This window comes from Bos indicus, chromosome 14, assembly GCF_029378745.1.
Source record: "Bos indicus isolate NIAB-ARS_2022 breed Sahiwal x Tharparkar chromosome 14, NIAB-ARS_B.indTharparkar_mat_pri_1.0, whole genome shotgun sequence".
Classification (NCBI taxonomy): domain Eukaryota; kingdom Metazoa; phylum Chordata; class Mammalia; order Artiodactyla; family Bovidae; genus Bos; species Bos indicus.
Genome location: NC_091773.1, coordinates 73,963,629 through 73,979,729, shown reverse-complemented (window position 1 = coordinate 73,979,729; position 16,101 = coordinate 73,963,629). Strand labels below are relative to the sequence as shown.

The following is a 16,101-nucleotide window of genomic DNA, read 5'->3' as shown; positions in this document are numbered from 1 at the left end:
GCACTCAGTATATCAGCAAATATGGAAAACTTAGCAGTGGCCACAGGACTGGAAAATGTGTTTTCATTCCAAACCCAAAGAAGGGTGATGCCAAAGAATGCTCAAACTACCGCACAATCGCGCTCATTTCACATGGTAGTAAGTGATGCTCAAAATTCTCCAAGCTAGGCTTCAGCAGTACATGAACTGGGAACTTCCAGATGTACAAGATGGGTTTAGAAAAGGCAGAGCAACCAGAGATCAAATTGACAGCATTCAATGGATCATAGCAAAAGCAAGAGAGTTCCAGAAAAACATCTACTTCTGCTTCATTGTCTGTGCTAAAGCCTTTGACTGTGTGGATCACAACAAACTGGAAAATTCTTAAAGAGATGGGGCTACCAGACCGCCTTACTTGTCTCCTGTGAAACCCGTATGAGGGTCAAGAACCAACAGTTAGAACCTTACATGGAACAAGTAACTGGTTTACAATTGGAAAAGGAGTACGACAAGGCTGTATATTGTCACCCTGTTTATTTAACTTCGATGCAGGATACTCATGCAAAATGCCAGACTAGATGAATCAGAAGCTGGAATCAAGATTACTGAAAGAAATAACAACAGCCTCAGATATGCAGATGATACCACTCTAATGGTAGAAAGTGAAAAGGAACTAAAGAGCCTCTTGATGAAGGTGAAAGAGGAGAGTGAAAAAGCTGTCTTGAAATTCAACATTCAATAAACAAAGATCATGGCATCTGGTCCCATCACTTTATGACAAATAGGGAAAATTGGGAGCTGTGACAAACTTTATTTTCTTGGGCTCCAGAATCATTGCAGATGGTGACTGCAGGCACAAAATTAAAAGCAAAGACATCACTTTGCTGATTTAGGTCAATATAGAAAAGCTATGGTTTTTCCAGTAGTCATGTACAGATGTGAGAGTTGGACCATAAAGAAGGCTGAGCACTAAAGAATTGATGCTTTCAAACTGTGGTGCTGGAGAAGACTCATGAGAGTCTCTTGGACTGTGTGGAGATCAAACCAGTCAGTCCTAAAGATAATCAACCCATTATTGGCAGGACTGGTTTTGAAGCTGAAACTCCAATACTTTGATCACCTGATGGGAAGAGCTGACTCATTGGAAGAGATTCTGATGCTGGGGAATATTGAAGGCAAAAGGAGAAGAGGGGTGGCAGAGGGTGAGGTGGTTAGATGGCATCACTGACTCAATGGACATAAATTTGAGCAAACTCTGAGAGATAGTGAAGGACAGGGAAGCCTGGCGTTCTGCAGTCCATGGGGTCTCAAAGAGTCAGATAGGACTTAGTGACTGAACAACAATAACCCTTTGCATGTTTATGCTAATCTAATGAGAAGAGTAACACATTAATAAATGCCATCTTGTGTTATAGATTCTAAAATGAAGGTGCACAGAAAAGGGCATGGTAGACCATTTTTAATATATTATTAAAGCTGTATAACTTCCCCACTAGGATCTGTGTACTGTGAGAGAAGAAAGCAGATCTTATTCATCTTGCTCATTGCTCAGCAAGATCTGGTACATAGCCAATGCTCAGTTCCTGCTGAGCTACACAATTCTCTCTTTTGAGTAGTTTTAAGGTACTTTGTAACATATAAACTAATAATACACATTTCTCTGGGAGACAAAATTGTACTTTACTCAGCAGTTTAAACTTAGTCTGAATAGAGATAATTACCATTTTTAAGGTCAAATGATAGTGGAAATAAGAGCTTAGAACTTGACTATTTTGACACCATTTGTACAATATCTATATTTGTTTTGTCTAGATCTTATTAGATATTTCAATTTCCTGTTCTTTAAGGGCCATGAGCCTGTGCTGCTTTTTTGGTATTATATTACTACACGGTGAATTGCACATAATAGATGCTCAATAACTCTGTATGTTCTTCCCCAGCCTGAGTTCCCTTCAGCCCTCTTCCATACCTTGTAGCACAGTCACACCAGATAAGGTCTTTTAGGTCCTGGAGACTGCGTGTTGTTATGCCTTTGTCCTGCATACCCACTGGCCCACATACCTGGGCAGTCTTCTTTTCTCCACCCTCCCTTCCAATATTTTCCATCCTCTTCTCTTTTCCCCTTACTCCCACAAAAACCTCCTAATCCTTCTTCAAGTGTCAGCTCAATTACCACCTCCTGAAGGAAGGCTTCCCTCTTACTCCTGGTAGAGATGGGTACTTCTTCCTCTGAGTCATATTGGCACATATTGCACAGTTTCCATCTTTTACTTGATGAAGGCACTTGTAATGTTGCAGACACTGTGATCTAATGTACTGTAAGTAAAGTTGCATTGAACATTATAGGTGCAGGACTGAACTCCAGAAAATGTGAGGAAGAGACATGATCCTTTCAGTTCTTTGTGCTAAATAATGATACCCTTTTTAAATATGTATACTGATATTGGTCTTCATACTAAAATATGAATGGTAGGTAGTCTAGCATAGTGCTTAGGACACTAAAATGTAAATATTACATAGTACAGAAGAGTGTGATTAAGGGCACAAACTCTTGCGCTAGACTCCTAGAAGTTGACTCACTAGCCATACGACCCAGAGCAAATGATTTATTTTCTCTGTGCCTCAGTTTCCTTGTCTGTAACATAGGGAATAATAGTAGTACTTACCTACTGGAGCTGTAGTTTCTGGCATGTAGTAAGCATGTATTAAGTCTTGGTTAATAGTATTTGTAATTTATAGTATAGTATTTTAGAAATCTGTACTGTTTAATTTTTAGGTCTCTTGCAGCTGAATGGGGTAAATATGGAATGAGATTCAATGTGATTCAGCCGGGGCCTATAAAAACCAAAGTAAGTTTTGGTTTGCTTATGATCACATTTTGAGTGATTAAGAAGTGGACGACTAATAGATACATTCTGAAATATGCAGCATTTTCCAAGGATACCGGAGTTTGGAGCCCTGGTAGAAGGGAAGAGGGTTTTGCTATTATCCAACATAAGAAATAAGGATCTGGGAAAGAAAATAGTAGTTACACAACTCCTTCATAAGGTCTATTTCAGTGTCTTAATATAATATTTTTGGGATCTTCTATGCCTTGAATTTTGGTATTTTGTCTGATTTGCTTTAATGATCTGTTATTATATTTCTTATTTTTTACTATATTTTACAGGTTCTTACTTTGACGTCCTTTTTTAAAAAATCATGGAAATGTAACTATATTTTAAATTTAAGAGATGCTTTCTAAATTGATCATATAAGCTTGGTCTTATATGCAGAAAATAGGTAGCATTTTCTTTGAGTCATATCTGTGCCTTTTCACTTTAAACACTCAGTTACGTATGTTATCTAAGTCCCATGTCTCTGGGATTAAAAATTCTTCTGATGGCATACATTTTACTTGTAATCAGATATTCATTGCAATTCATAATTATCACTTATGCTGTTACAGACATTGCTCAAAAGTTCACAGGCTCTCTGTTCTCTCACATTATCCCAAATAACTTCATTCTCACATCTTTTTGTTTTCATGTAAAGCAGGAATTTTTAATCCCACCTGGAATGTTGCTTTGAAGGCCCAAGTGAAATTTGCTAACTTTAACTTAATAAACTGAGGGGGCTTCCTTAGTGCCTCAAATGGTAAAGAATCCACCTGCAATGCAGGAGACCTGGGTTTGATCCCTGGATCAGGAAGATCCCCTGGAGAATGGAATAGCTACCCACTCCAGTATTGTTATATAAATGGAAAATAATGCTAAGGAACATTGGCCTTATAGGTGGTTCTGGGTTGTTAAATATTAACATGAAGATGGTTGTATTAATTAAGTAGTTTGAAGGGTGGAAAATAGAAACACTGCCTAAGTGAAACTTGACTGAATATCTTATTTGGCACTTAAATTATAAAAAATGATAAAATTAATGGAAAAATAATCCAAATGCACATATTAAAATACTTGATTCAGAGTATCACTGTGTTAAGCACTGTCTGAAAAGGACTAAAGAGTCATCAAAACTTCATTCTAGGACCTCAGTATCTAGGGAAGTCATCTGCATTTTATTATTTATTTAACGTATATTTACCGAGTGCCTTCTGTGTGCAAAGGTGCTGAGAAAGATATAAAAACAGTTGTGACAAGATGCTTGCCATCAAGGAGCTTTAGTCTAGCAGTCTAGGTATGAGTTTTATGCAAACGACAAGCATATAATTTTAAAGAAATTAAAAGAAAATTGAAGTATGGAAACTCTGTAGCCAGAACTGATAGAACCAGGTTTGAGACCTTTGTCTATGATTTTCTTTATACCTGTCTTAGGAAAATCCCATGGAATGAGGAACCTGGTAGGCTGCAGTCCTTGGGGTCGCTAAGAGTCGGACACGACTGAGCGACTTCACTTTCACTTTTCACTGTTATACATTGGAGAAGGAAATGGCAACCCACTCCAGTATTCTTGCCTGGAGAATCCCAGGGACGGGGGAGCCTGGTGGCCTTCCATCTATGGGGTCGCACAGAGTTGGACACGACTGAAGCGACTTAGCAGCAGCAGCAGCATTAGGCAAAATGAATATGGAAGAATTTGGCAAAACTTTTTGCTTATAGGGAGTAAGATATGAACAGGGCTGCCTTAGTAACATTCCATTTATTGCAAATTTATTTCTTAAATAGGATTTTTTTTTTTAAGTTACCTAACTATTTTCTTAATTTCTAAGGGTGCCTTTAGCCGTCTGGACCCAACTGGAGCATTTGAAAAAGAAATGATTGACAGAATTCCCTGTGGTCGGCTGGGAACTGTGGAAGAACTTGCAAGTCTTGCTGCTTTCCTTTGTAGTGATTATGCTTCTTGGATTAATGGAGCTGTAAGCATAGTTTTCTTTCTCAACACTTTTGGGAGGTGGATTTGGGGTGGGGAGGTGGATTTGGGGTGGGAAGGTGGATTGTAGAACCAATCCTTATGATGTTGAATGTAAATATGATTTAAAGTATTTAATTAGCTGTATTTAGTATGTTATTTATAATATAGAAATACTAATATAGTTTAAACTTATGGAGTTGATTCATTAATAAATTAATTTTATTAAATGCAAATAACTCTGGTAGACGTGCCTTTAAGCTGATCTTTAAAATTGGGTAGAATTTGAAATCATAGAAATGATGGAGAGAGGATTTTTAAGAGAGTAAATCAATTTAGGTTTAATCGTCAGTTTTGTCTTTAAAACTTGTGCTTGGATTGAAAGTGTCAAAGAGATATTCCAACCAGTTAGGAGGGAGAAGTGGCTAATGGTTCAGAAAACTTTTTAAAAGAAGTTAATTTCACAGCTTTTATTATCATTTTTTAGGTAATTAGATTTGATGGTGGAGAGGAAGTACTTATTTCAGGGGAATTCAACAGTCTGAGGAAGGTAATGCCATTTTGTGAATATAATACAATATTAACAGTGAGGATACTAAGCTTTAAAAACACACAAGAACCTCATTAAATTGACTTTTTCTTTTTGTGGTAGGTCACCAAGGATCAGTGGGACATAATAGAAGGACTTATCAGGAAGACCAAAGGCTCCTAAGACTACTCTGGCCTCATCTTGGTTATAATGGAAATTATGCAGACAATCTATAATGATTTGAATATTTTCAGGTCTAATAAATTGTTAATTAGCATGCATTCCTGGAATGTGTATTATATGCTAGGCCAATGGTAGGTAGATCTTGTACATTAAAAGATGAATAAGATGGGATATTGTCTCTTCAAAGAATTTTTAAACAATAAAAACAGGAAAGTGAAAGGCTATTAATAGAACTGAAAAGTGCTTAGAAGTGCAGAGAAAGGGACAGATATTTGTAACTGGAGAAAATCAGGAGAAACCTAATGGTGGAAGTAGCATTTAAGTTACATGTTAAACCTATGTCTTCAGTGACACAGTGACATGGGGACAGTGTCTAAAAGAAAACAGGGGATTTACAATAAACCTAATAATGGACTCTGTCCTTCCAAGGTATTTCCTTTTCATTGTACTTAGGAATTGTCTTCTTTAACTCAGTATTAATTCAGTTTTAACTCCATTAACTTAGTATTGATTCAAACAAGTTTTTGCCAGGACCTATTTTGTAACCAGAAGTTTTATTTGGCAGTAAAAATAAACCATGAATAATCTACAGCATTTGTACTCTTAAAACTCATTATCTAACAGGATAAATAAACTAGTAAATAATTATTTATGATTCATTGTGATAAATGAATCACAAGGTTCCAGCAGGGTTATGGAGGGGGAAGTAATTCATTCTGTTTCTAGAGTTTAGAGAAAGTAACGCCTAGTAGATAGCATTTCATCTCAGCGTTTAAAGTATATATTCTCTATGACTTACAATTATCAGAAGGGAAGGATGGGGTGGGGATGAATAGACTGGGAGTTTGGGATTGACATGTATACACTGCAGTATTTAGGATGGATAGCACAGGGAACTCTGCTCAATATTCTGTAATAACCTAAATGGGAAAAGAATTTGGAAAAGAATAGAAAAAAAAATTTTTTAATAAAATGCTTATTTTGAAAAAAATAAAATTACTAGACTAGGAAATGCTAAAAAAAATTGTGTGTATTCTCTGTGTAGAAAAGATGAACAAAGCTTATAAAAACTTTTTGTGTATAATTTCATTTTATTCCATATTTAATTTGACTAATTTGTCATCCTAAGAATCAAATAGCAAAAAATCCACAGTTTCAAGTTTAATAGATATAATTTTGAGTTTATATTAAAAAAAGTAGTTTGCTTTCATTATTGTTGTTTAGTCATTAAGTCATGACTGACTCTTTTGTGATTCCATGGACTGCATAGCCCTCCAGACTCCCCGTCCACAAGATTTTCCAGGCAAGAATACTGGAGTGGCTTGCCATTTAGGAATCATTCATTATATGCTCACCAAACTGACTTTCTCCATTGCCTAAGTTACTAAGAGAGGGCACCAGCAGCTTCCATCTTACCTCCTGCAAAAGAATCTAGTTTTCCTGTTTGAACTTATATACTATAAGCCTGATATACAAATCCTTATTACATTGGCAGTTAATTATATGCATTAATTACATTAAATTGTGTACATAAATGGTTTAGAATGAGTATCCTTTACATGTATGATAATTTTGCCTTTTACTGGGACCCCATACCTATCTCCATTTACCTTTAAAAATAACCGTTTCCTCTCTTCTATCCACATCTATCTTCTTTATTTTTAAATTATCGATACTTATTATGGTGTAGGAAAAAAAGTGACAGTAGTTACATAAATGACCTTTTGTAAGTTTCATCACTCATTTTCTTCATGATAAAATTCAAAATTGCAATATCTGCTTCACAGGGTTGTGATGAGGATTAAGTGAGATAACTAAAAACACCATGTTAAGTGTCAAGCACACAAATGAAAGATAAGGCCCTTCTGTTTTTCTGCTCTTTGATTTTTAAGAAATTATTATTATAGAAAATGTGAGAATAGAAAAGAATAAAAAATTTGAAAGCTAACTTCCTAAAGAAAACTTCTGTTAACATTTTGGTATATTTATTTTCAACATTTTGCCTTTTTTCCATTTAATCTTTATTTTTTATGAAAGTAATTTGTTTATATAATTTGAACAGGAAGGAGTACACTGAAATCCCCACTCCAAAGCTGTCTTCCCATGTAACTATCTTCAGTTCTTTTAGTTTTTTTTTCCTGGAATATACATGGGGTTGCAAAGAGCTGGACATGACTGAATGACTAACATGTCTTGGGCTTCCCTTGTGGCTCAGCTGGTAAAGAATCCACCTGCAATGCAGGAGACCCCAGTTCAATTCCTGGTTTGGGAAGATCCACTGGAGAAGGGAAAGGCTACCCGCTCCAGTATTCTGGCCTGGAGAATTCAATGAATTGTATAGTCCATGGGGTCACAAAGAGTCAGACATGACTGACTTTCACTTCTGCTTCATTGGCTATACTAAAGCCTTTGAATGTGGGGTCACAACAAACTGTGGAAAATTCTTCAAGAGATGGAAATACCAGACCATCTTACATGCCTGCTGAGAAACCTGTGTGCAGGTCAAGAAGCAACAGTTAGAACTGGACATTGAACAATGGACTGGTTCCAAATTGGGAAAGAAGTATGTCAAGGCTGTATATTGTCAATCTTTTTAACTTATGCAGAGTACATCATACGAAATGCTAGACTAGATGAATCACAAGCTGGAATCACAGTTCTCAGGAGAAATATCAACAACCTCAGATATGCGGATGATACCACTTTTATGGCAGAAAGGGAAGAGGAACATCACCTCTTGATGAAGGTGAAGGTGAAAGAGGAGAGTAAATAAGCTGACTTGAAACTCTACATTAAAAAAAAATGGAAAATAGAAGGGCAAAAAGTGGGAACAGTGACAGATTTTATTTTCTTGGACTCCAAAATCACTGTGGACAGTGACTGGAGCCATGAAACCGAAAGATGCTTGCTCCTTGGACGGAAGGCTATGACAAACCTAGACAGTGTATTAAAAAGTAGACACATCAATTTGCCAACAAAAGTCTGTCTAGTCAAAGCTATGGTTTTCCCAGTAGTCATGTATGGATGTAAGAGTTGGACCAGAAAGAAGGCTGAGTGCAGATGAACTGATACTTTCAAATTATGGTGCTGGGGAGTCTTCTTGGACTGCAGTCCCTTGGACAGCAAGGAGATCAAAGAAGTAAATCAATCCTAAAGGAAATCAATCCTGAGTATTCATTGGAAGGACTGATACTGAAGCTGAAGCTCCAATACTTTAGCCACCTGATGCAAAGAGCTGACTCATTGGAAAAGACCCTGATGCTGGGAAAGATATAAGGCAAAAGGAGAAGCGGGGGCAGAGGATGAGATAGTCAGGTAGCATCACCAACTTGATGGACATGAATCTGAACAAACTATGGGAGACCATAGAAGACATAGAAGCCTTGTGTCCTGCTGTCCATGGGGTCACGAGGACTTGGACATGACTTAACAACTAAACAACTCCAGATTTCTTTTGATTTCCAGTTGCATGGAATAGCGTTTTCCATCACTACACTTTCAGTCTGTATGTGTCCCTAGGTCTGAAGTGGGTCTCTTGTAGGCAGCATATACACAGATCTTGTTTTTTAATCCATTCAGCCAGTGTGTGTCTTTTGGCTGGAGCATTTAATCTGTTTACATATAAGGTAATTATTAATATGTACTTACTACCGTTTTGTTAATTGTTTTGTTTATGTGATTCTTTTTCTTCTTTTGTGTTTCCTACCTAGAGAAGTTCCTTTAGCATTGTTTTTCAGGCTGGTTTGGTTGGGTTGAATTCTCTTAGCTTTTGCTTATCTGTAAAGCTTTCAATTTCCCTATCAAATCGGAATGAGATTCTTGCTGGGTAGAGTAATCTTGGTTGTATGTTTTTCCTTTTCATCACTTTAAATATATCCTGCTACCTACCCCCTTCTCTCCTGCAGAGCTTCTGCAGAACCTTATGGGGATTTCCTTGTATATTATTTTTGCTTTTCCCTTGCTGCATTTTTTCTCTGAATTCAATTTTGAATTAATTTTTGTTAGTTTGATTAATATGTGTCTTGATGTGATTCTCCTAGGGTTTATCCTTTATGGGACTCATTGGTCTTCCTAGACTTGGGTGGCTATTTTATTTCCCATGCTAGGAAATTTTTTTCTGTAATATCTTCAAATAGTTTCTCACATCCTTTCCTTTTTTCTTCTTCTGAGATTCCTCTAATTCGAATGTTAGTGCATTTAGTGTTGTCCCAGAGTTCTCTAAGACAGTCTTCAATTCCCCCCCCCCCACCTTTTTTTTTATTCCACTCTTTGGCTGTTATTTCCACCATTCTATTTTCCAACTCATTTATCTGTTCCTTTGTCTCATTTATTCTGCTATTAATTCTTTCTACTGTATTTTTTATTTCATTTGCTGTTCATCTCTGTTTGTTCTTTAGTTCTTCTAGGTCTTTGTTAAACATTTATTTTCTCAGTCTGTGCCTCCATTCTAAGATTTTCAAACATTAATATTATTAGTCTAAATTCTTTTTCAGGCAGGTTGCCTATTTCCTCTTCATGTATTTAGTCCTATAGATTTTTACCTTGGTCTTTCATCTGTAACGTATTTTTTTGTCATGTCATTTTTGTTTTTTTTTGATAGATTCCTGTCTTCTGGTTGTTTGGCCTGAAGTTTCTAGCACTGGGAATTGCAGGCGGTTGGGTAGAGCTGGGTCTTAGTGTGAGACGTGGACCTCCAGGAGACCTTACTTTGATTAATAGCCCCTGGGTGCTGATGTTTTCTGTTAATCCAGGAGTTTGGACTTGGCACTCCCAGTACAGGAACTCAGGCCTGACCTCTGGCCTAAGAACCAAGATCCTGCAGGTTGTGCAGTGTGGCAAAAATAATAATAAATAGCAGTAACAAAGAATACCAAATAAATTGAGAAGATTAACATTAGAAAATATATATATGAAACAACTGGAAGGTAAAACTGAACCCCAATAACAAAAACAAAAAACTGCTTCTGTCCTTGGAGTATCAGGCTTGGGGCCTCCGCAGGCTGCCCTGGGCTGAGTGCTTGGGGGACTGCCAGTAACTTCTGATATCTGTTCCCTGAGGGTCCCTCCCCATCCAGCTTGTCTCTTCCTCCTCTGTGAGCAGAGGGGGCCTTGGAAGGTGGAGGACCAGGTGCAGGACCTCAGCAGGTCCCCCAGGCCAAGTTGGTGCGGGGATGTGACCCCCATACCCTTCCTGACCCCGCTGGCCCCTCAAGGTAAGTGTGCCTCTTCTTCGGCCTCCCCTTCTTCCCCCTCCCTCCCCACAAAGTCCTGCCCTGTTGCTCAGGGGTTCATTCCATCCGCCTGGGTGTTGAGGTCCCCACAAGCATCTGGCAGTGTCTTGGCTGTGCAGAGATGTTGACTCCATGTGCTCCCTCTCCTCCATCTGGACTCTTCCCCTTTCACCCCTTCATTTTATAAAGAGAGCTGAAGCTCAAGGAAGTTAGGACTTGACCAAAGTCATGTATGGATGCGAGTGTTGGACAGTGAAGAAAGCTGAGCACTGAAGAATTGATGCTTTTGAACTGTGGTGTTGGAGAAGACTCTTGAGAGTCCCTTGGACTGCAGGGAGATCCAACCAGTCCATTCTAGAGATCAGTCCTGGGTGTTCTTTGGAAGGAATGATGCTAAAGCTGAAACTCCAGTACTTTGGCCACTTCATGCAAAGAGTTGACTCCCTGGAAAAGACTCTGATGCTGGGAGGAGGAGGGGGGACAGGAGGAGAAGGGGACGCCAGAGGATGAGATGGCTGGATGGCATCACTGACTCAATGGACGTGAGTCTGAGTGAACTCCGGGAGATGGTGATGGACAGGGAGGCCTGGCGTGCTGTGGTTCATGGGGTCGCAAAGAGTCGGACACGACTGAGCGACTGAACTGAACTGCAGGTCGTATGATTAAGCTAAGCTTATGTTTCCTGCTCAATTGGACCAGTTTTGTGGCATCATCATTTAAACCAGGAGACAACAATAAGGTCTTTATGAGATACAGTTCTATCACAAAAGCTTTGAAAAGAAAAAGGCCCATTAATTTTTTCAGAATGGGGGAATTGGTTCTTGATCAATTTTATTTTGTTGTAACTGAACATAAAAATATTTGTTGTATTTTCATAAATTCATTCACAGCCTCAGTCCCTTTAACTTCAATTTCCTTCCAAGGTCTTGCAGTTCTCAAGTGTACAGTAAAATAACCCTTGGGTCTGGAGACAGAAAACATGGTGCTTAATACAAAATCTCAACTCCTTACGCTGTGATCTTGCCTGCTGTATTTTATACACCGTCTCCCCTCACCCAGGCTCACAGCAGCTTTCCTTCTATTCCTCAGAATTATTCGGCCTAGGGCCTTTGCACTTGCTGTTTATTAATCCTATGAATGTGCTTTTCCTTATCTTTATATATCTGGCTTTTTCAGGGATGCTTTGGACACCATTAATTTTTCAAAAATAATTTTAGCTGACCTATGATCGCTAAAAATACTCAGATCATGAATTTTCACAAAGAGAATTTGGTTGTATAACTACTAAGCAGCTAAGAAACAAAATACCACCAGGGGTTCAGAAGCCTTGCTTATGTTCGCCGCTGTCACTCCATTTTTCTCCCTAAAACTAACCGGTATCTCGACTTCCAACATCTAAGTTAAGCTGATTTGAAGTTTCTATTTAGAATTATAAAACATGTATTCTTATATTTTTGGATTTTTATCTACATAGCAATTGCTTTGTCATTGTTCAGTTGCCAAGTTGGGCCCAATTCTCTGCAACCCCATCAACTACAGAATGCCAGGTTCCCCTACCTTCACCATCTCCCTGGGTTTGCTCAAACTCATGTCCATTGAGTCAGTGATGCCATCCAACCATCTCATCCTCTATTACCCTTTTCTCATCTTGCCCTCAATCTTTCCCAGCATCAGAGTCTTTTCCAATGAGTCAGCTCTTCCCACCAGTTGACCAAAGTATTGGAGCTTCAGCTTCAGCATTCATCCTTTCAATGAATATTCAGGACTGATTTCCTTTAGGATGGACTGGTTGGATCTCCTTGCAGTCCAAGGGACTCTCAAGAGTCTTCTCCAACACCACAGTTCAAAATCATCAATTCTTCAGCACTCAGCTTTCTTTGTAGTCCAACTCCCACATCCATACATGACTACTGGAAAAACCATTGCTTTGACTGGATGGATTTTGTTGGTAAAGTAATGTCTCTGCTTTTTAATATGCTGTCTAGGTTTGTCATAACTTTTCTTCCAAGGAGCAAGTGTGTTTTAATTCCACAGCTGCAGTCACCATCTGAAGTGACTTTGGAGCACAAGAAAATAAAGTCTGTCACTGTTTCCACTGTTTCCCCATCTCTTTGCCATGAAGTGATGGAACTGGATGCCATTATCTTCATTTTTTGAATGTTGAGTTTTAAGCCAGCTTTTTCACTCTCCTCTTTCACTTTCATCAAGAGGCTCTTCAGTTCTTCTTCACTTTCTGCCATAAGAGTGGTGTCATCTGCATGTCTGAGGTTATTGATATTTCTCCCAGCAATCTTGATTCTAGCTTGTGCTTCCTCCAGCCCAGCATTTCTCATAATTACTCTGCATATAAGTTAAATAACCAGGGTGACAATATACAGCCTTGATGTTCCTTTCCCAATTTGAAACCCGTCTGTTGTTCCATGTCCAGTTCTAACTGTTGTTCCTGACCTGCAAACAGATTTCTCATGAGGCAGGTAAGGTGGTCTGATATTCCTATCTCTTTTAAGAATTTTCCACAGTTTGTTGTGATCCACACAGTCAAAAGCTTTGGCATAGCCAATGAAGCAGAAGTAGATGTTTTTCTTGCTTTTTCTATAATCCAATGGATGTTGACAATTTGATCTCTGGTTCCTCTGCTTTTTCTAAACCCAGCTTGAACATCTGGAGGTTCTCAGTTCATGTACTGTTGAAGCCTCACTTGGAGAATTTTAAGCATTACTTTACTAGTGTGAGATGAGTGCAATTGTGCAGTAGTTTGAACATTCTGTGGCATTGCCTTTCTTTGGGAAGGAAACTGACTTTTCCAGTTCTGTGGCCACTGCTGAGTTTTCCAAATTTGCTGACATATTGAGTGCAGCACTTCAACAGGATCATCTTTTAGGATTTGAAATAGCTCAGCTGGAATTCCATCACCTCCACTAGGTTTGTTTGTAGTGATGCTTCCTAAGGCCCACTTGACTTCTCACCCCAGGATGTCTGACTCTAGGTGAGTGATTGAACCATCATGGTTATCGGGGTCATGAAGATCTTTTTTGTATAGTTCTTCTGTGTATTCTTGCCACCTTTCCTTAATATCTTTTGCTTCTGTTAAGTCCATACCATTTCTGTCCTTTATTGAGCCCATCTTTGCATGAAATATTCCCTTGGTATCTCTAATTTTCTTGAAGAGATCTCTAGTCTTTCCCATTCTATTGTTTTCCTCTATTTCTTTGTACTGATCACTGAGGAAGGCTTTCTTATTTCTCCTTGCTATTCTCTGGAACACTGCATTCATATGGGTATATCTTTCCTTTTCTTCTTTGCCTTTCATTTATTGTCTTTTCTCAGCTATTTGTAAGGCCTCCTCAGACAACCACTTTGGCTTCTTATATTTCTTTTTCTTGAGAATGGTTTTGGACACCACCTCCTGTATAATGTGGCGAATCTCTGTCCATTATTCTTCAGGCACTCTGTCAGATCTAATCCCTTGAATCTATTTCTCACTTCCACTGTATAGTCATAAGGGATTTGATTTAGGTCATACCTGAATGGCCTAGTGTTTTTCCCTACTTTCTTCAAATTGAGCCTGAATTTTGCAATAATGAGCTGATGGTGGAACCACAGTCAGTTCTCGGTCTTGTTTTTTCTGACTCTATAGAGCTTTTCCATCTTTGGCTGCAAAGAGTATAATCAGTTTGATTTTGGTGTTGACCATCTGGTGGTGTCCATGTGTAGGCCAGTCTCCTGTGTTCATTCTCATAGTTATATAACATTTCACTGTATGAATATACCAGTTTATTTGCTCTACTGTTGGTAGACATTGGATTGTTTCTAGTTTGGGTTATGTCAAATACAATGCTGCTTGCTATAAAGCATCCTTTTTTTTTTTTTTTTTCGGAAGATACATGCACCTTTCTCTGTCAGGCTGCTAAGCCTAAAAGTGAAATTTCTGGATTGTGAAGTGTGTGTGTGTGCTTTGTCACTCAGTCGTGTCTCTTTGCAACCCAATAAACTGTAGCCCGCCAGGCTCTGTTCATGGAATTTTCCAGGCAAGAATACTGGAGCTGGAGCGTGTTGTCATTTCCTACTCCAGGGAATCTTCCTGACCCAGGGATTGAACGTGCATCTCTTGCATCATCAGGCAGATTCTTTACCACTGAGCCACCTGGGAAGCCCATGAAGTGTACATGCATTCAAATTTAGTAGATACTGCCAAATGGCTTTTCAAGGTCTTCACAACTTAAGTGCCCACCAAGCAGTGCATAAACATGTTCACTGTGCCACAACCTCACCAATACTTGGCATTCAAAAATCTCTTTAATTTAGCCTCTCTGGTGAGTGCATGCTAGTATTCCACTTATTTTAATATGATTTCTCCTGATTACTAATACCACTGATTATTTTATTTTTATTTTGGATAGTTAGATATCCTTTTATTTGTGAAATGCCTGTTCAGCCTTCTTATACGTATTTATGTTGTGTTGAATGTAAACATTGTTTTCAGAAATAATGTTTATATATTTGTACCTTTGTCAGTGTTACAAGTCATTGAAGGCGGTCATCAAGTGGACTTAAGTGCAGGTTGACCCAGGAGCTGAGTCTGGGCTCCTCACTCCCTCCTTCCTCGAATGTCCATTTGACCTACCCTTCCTACCACCAGAGGTATTTCAGCCACGAGTACGTAAGGTACTGTGAGACCACCTGGGTTGAATGCATGACTGAACCCAGGGTCAATGCTCTATAGAAACTCTCAGATTCAGGTGGGTGAGTGTGGAGGTCTAGTCACTTAACACCCAAGCCAAACCTTGTATGTCAATTTCCTTACTTACTAAAACTGCCACCTACCAGTCTGGAGTGGTCTGCCTCTTTCTTAGGTTTCTCCATGCCCTCTGTGTACTGGGGCCAGTTTCGGGTTTCACCTGGGAAACTCTCAAGACTGTGAGCCAACACAAATACCTTTTCACATGCTGGTGTTTGGTTTTCAAGCTACAAGCAACTTTGTTCTCTTAATAGCATATTTTTGGGAACAGAGTTCCTAATTTTAATAGAGTCCAATTTTTCAGTCTGCTTTTTCATAATTGGTTAAGGAATTTTTCCATGCTTGAAGTATTAGAGATATTCTCTTGCTGTCTGCGTACACTTCCCATTTAGACTGGTAACATACTTGGAATGGATTTCGTGATATGAGGAAGGTGCTATATGAGTTATCTTACATTTGTTCTTTCAGATTCATTTTCCATTCTTTGTTCTGTTCTCTGCTCCGGGAGGCTGGCCTGTCACCTATATGCAATTGTGACTAATTTAGCTGAGTTGTAAGAATTTTCCCTGGGAGTGCTTAGGAGTTAAAGTCCACCCTGA

The 16,101-nt window shown here is 38.7% G+C and overlaps 1 protein-coding gene across 2 annotated transcripts in view; it reads left to right on the top strand.

The window, feature by feature from the left end:
* Nucleotides 1–6,122, top strand: part of DECR1 (2,4-dienoyl-CoA reductase 1) — a 43,534-nt gene extending 37,412 nt beyond the window's left edge. For both annotated transcript variants that reach the window (XM_070802933.1, XM_070802934.1), the window contains 4 exons: nt 2,756–2,828; nt 4,682–4,828; nt 5,309–5,371; nt 5,474–6,122. In XM_070802933.1, coding sequence (XP_070659034.1) covers nt 2,756–2,828; nt 4,682–4,828; nt 5,309–5,371; nt 5,474–5,533 — 343 coding nt within the window. In that variant the 3' untranslated portion in view covers nt 5,534–6,122. The remainder of the gene's footprint in view (nt 1–2,755; nt 2,829–4,681; nt 4,829–5,308; nt 5,372–5,473) is intronic.
* Nucleotides 6,123–16,101: the final 9,979 nt, after the last annotated feature.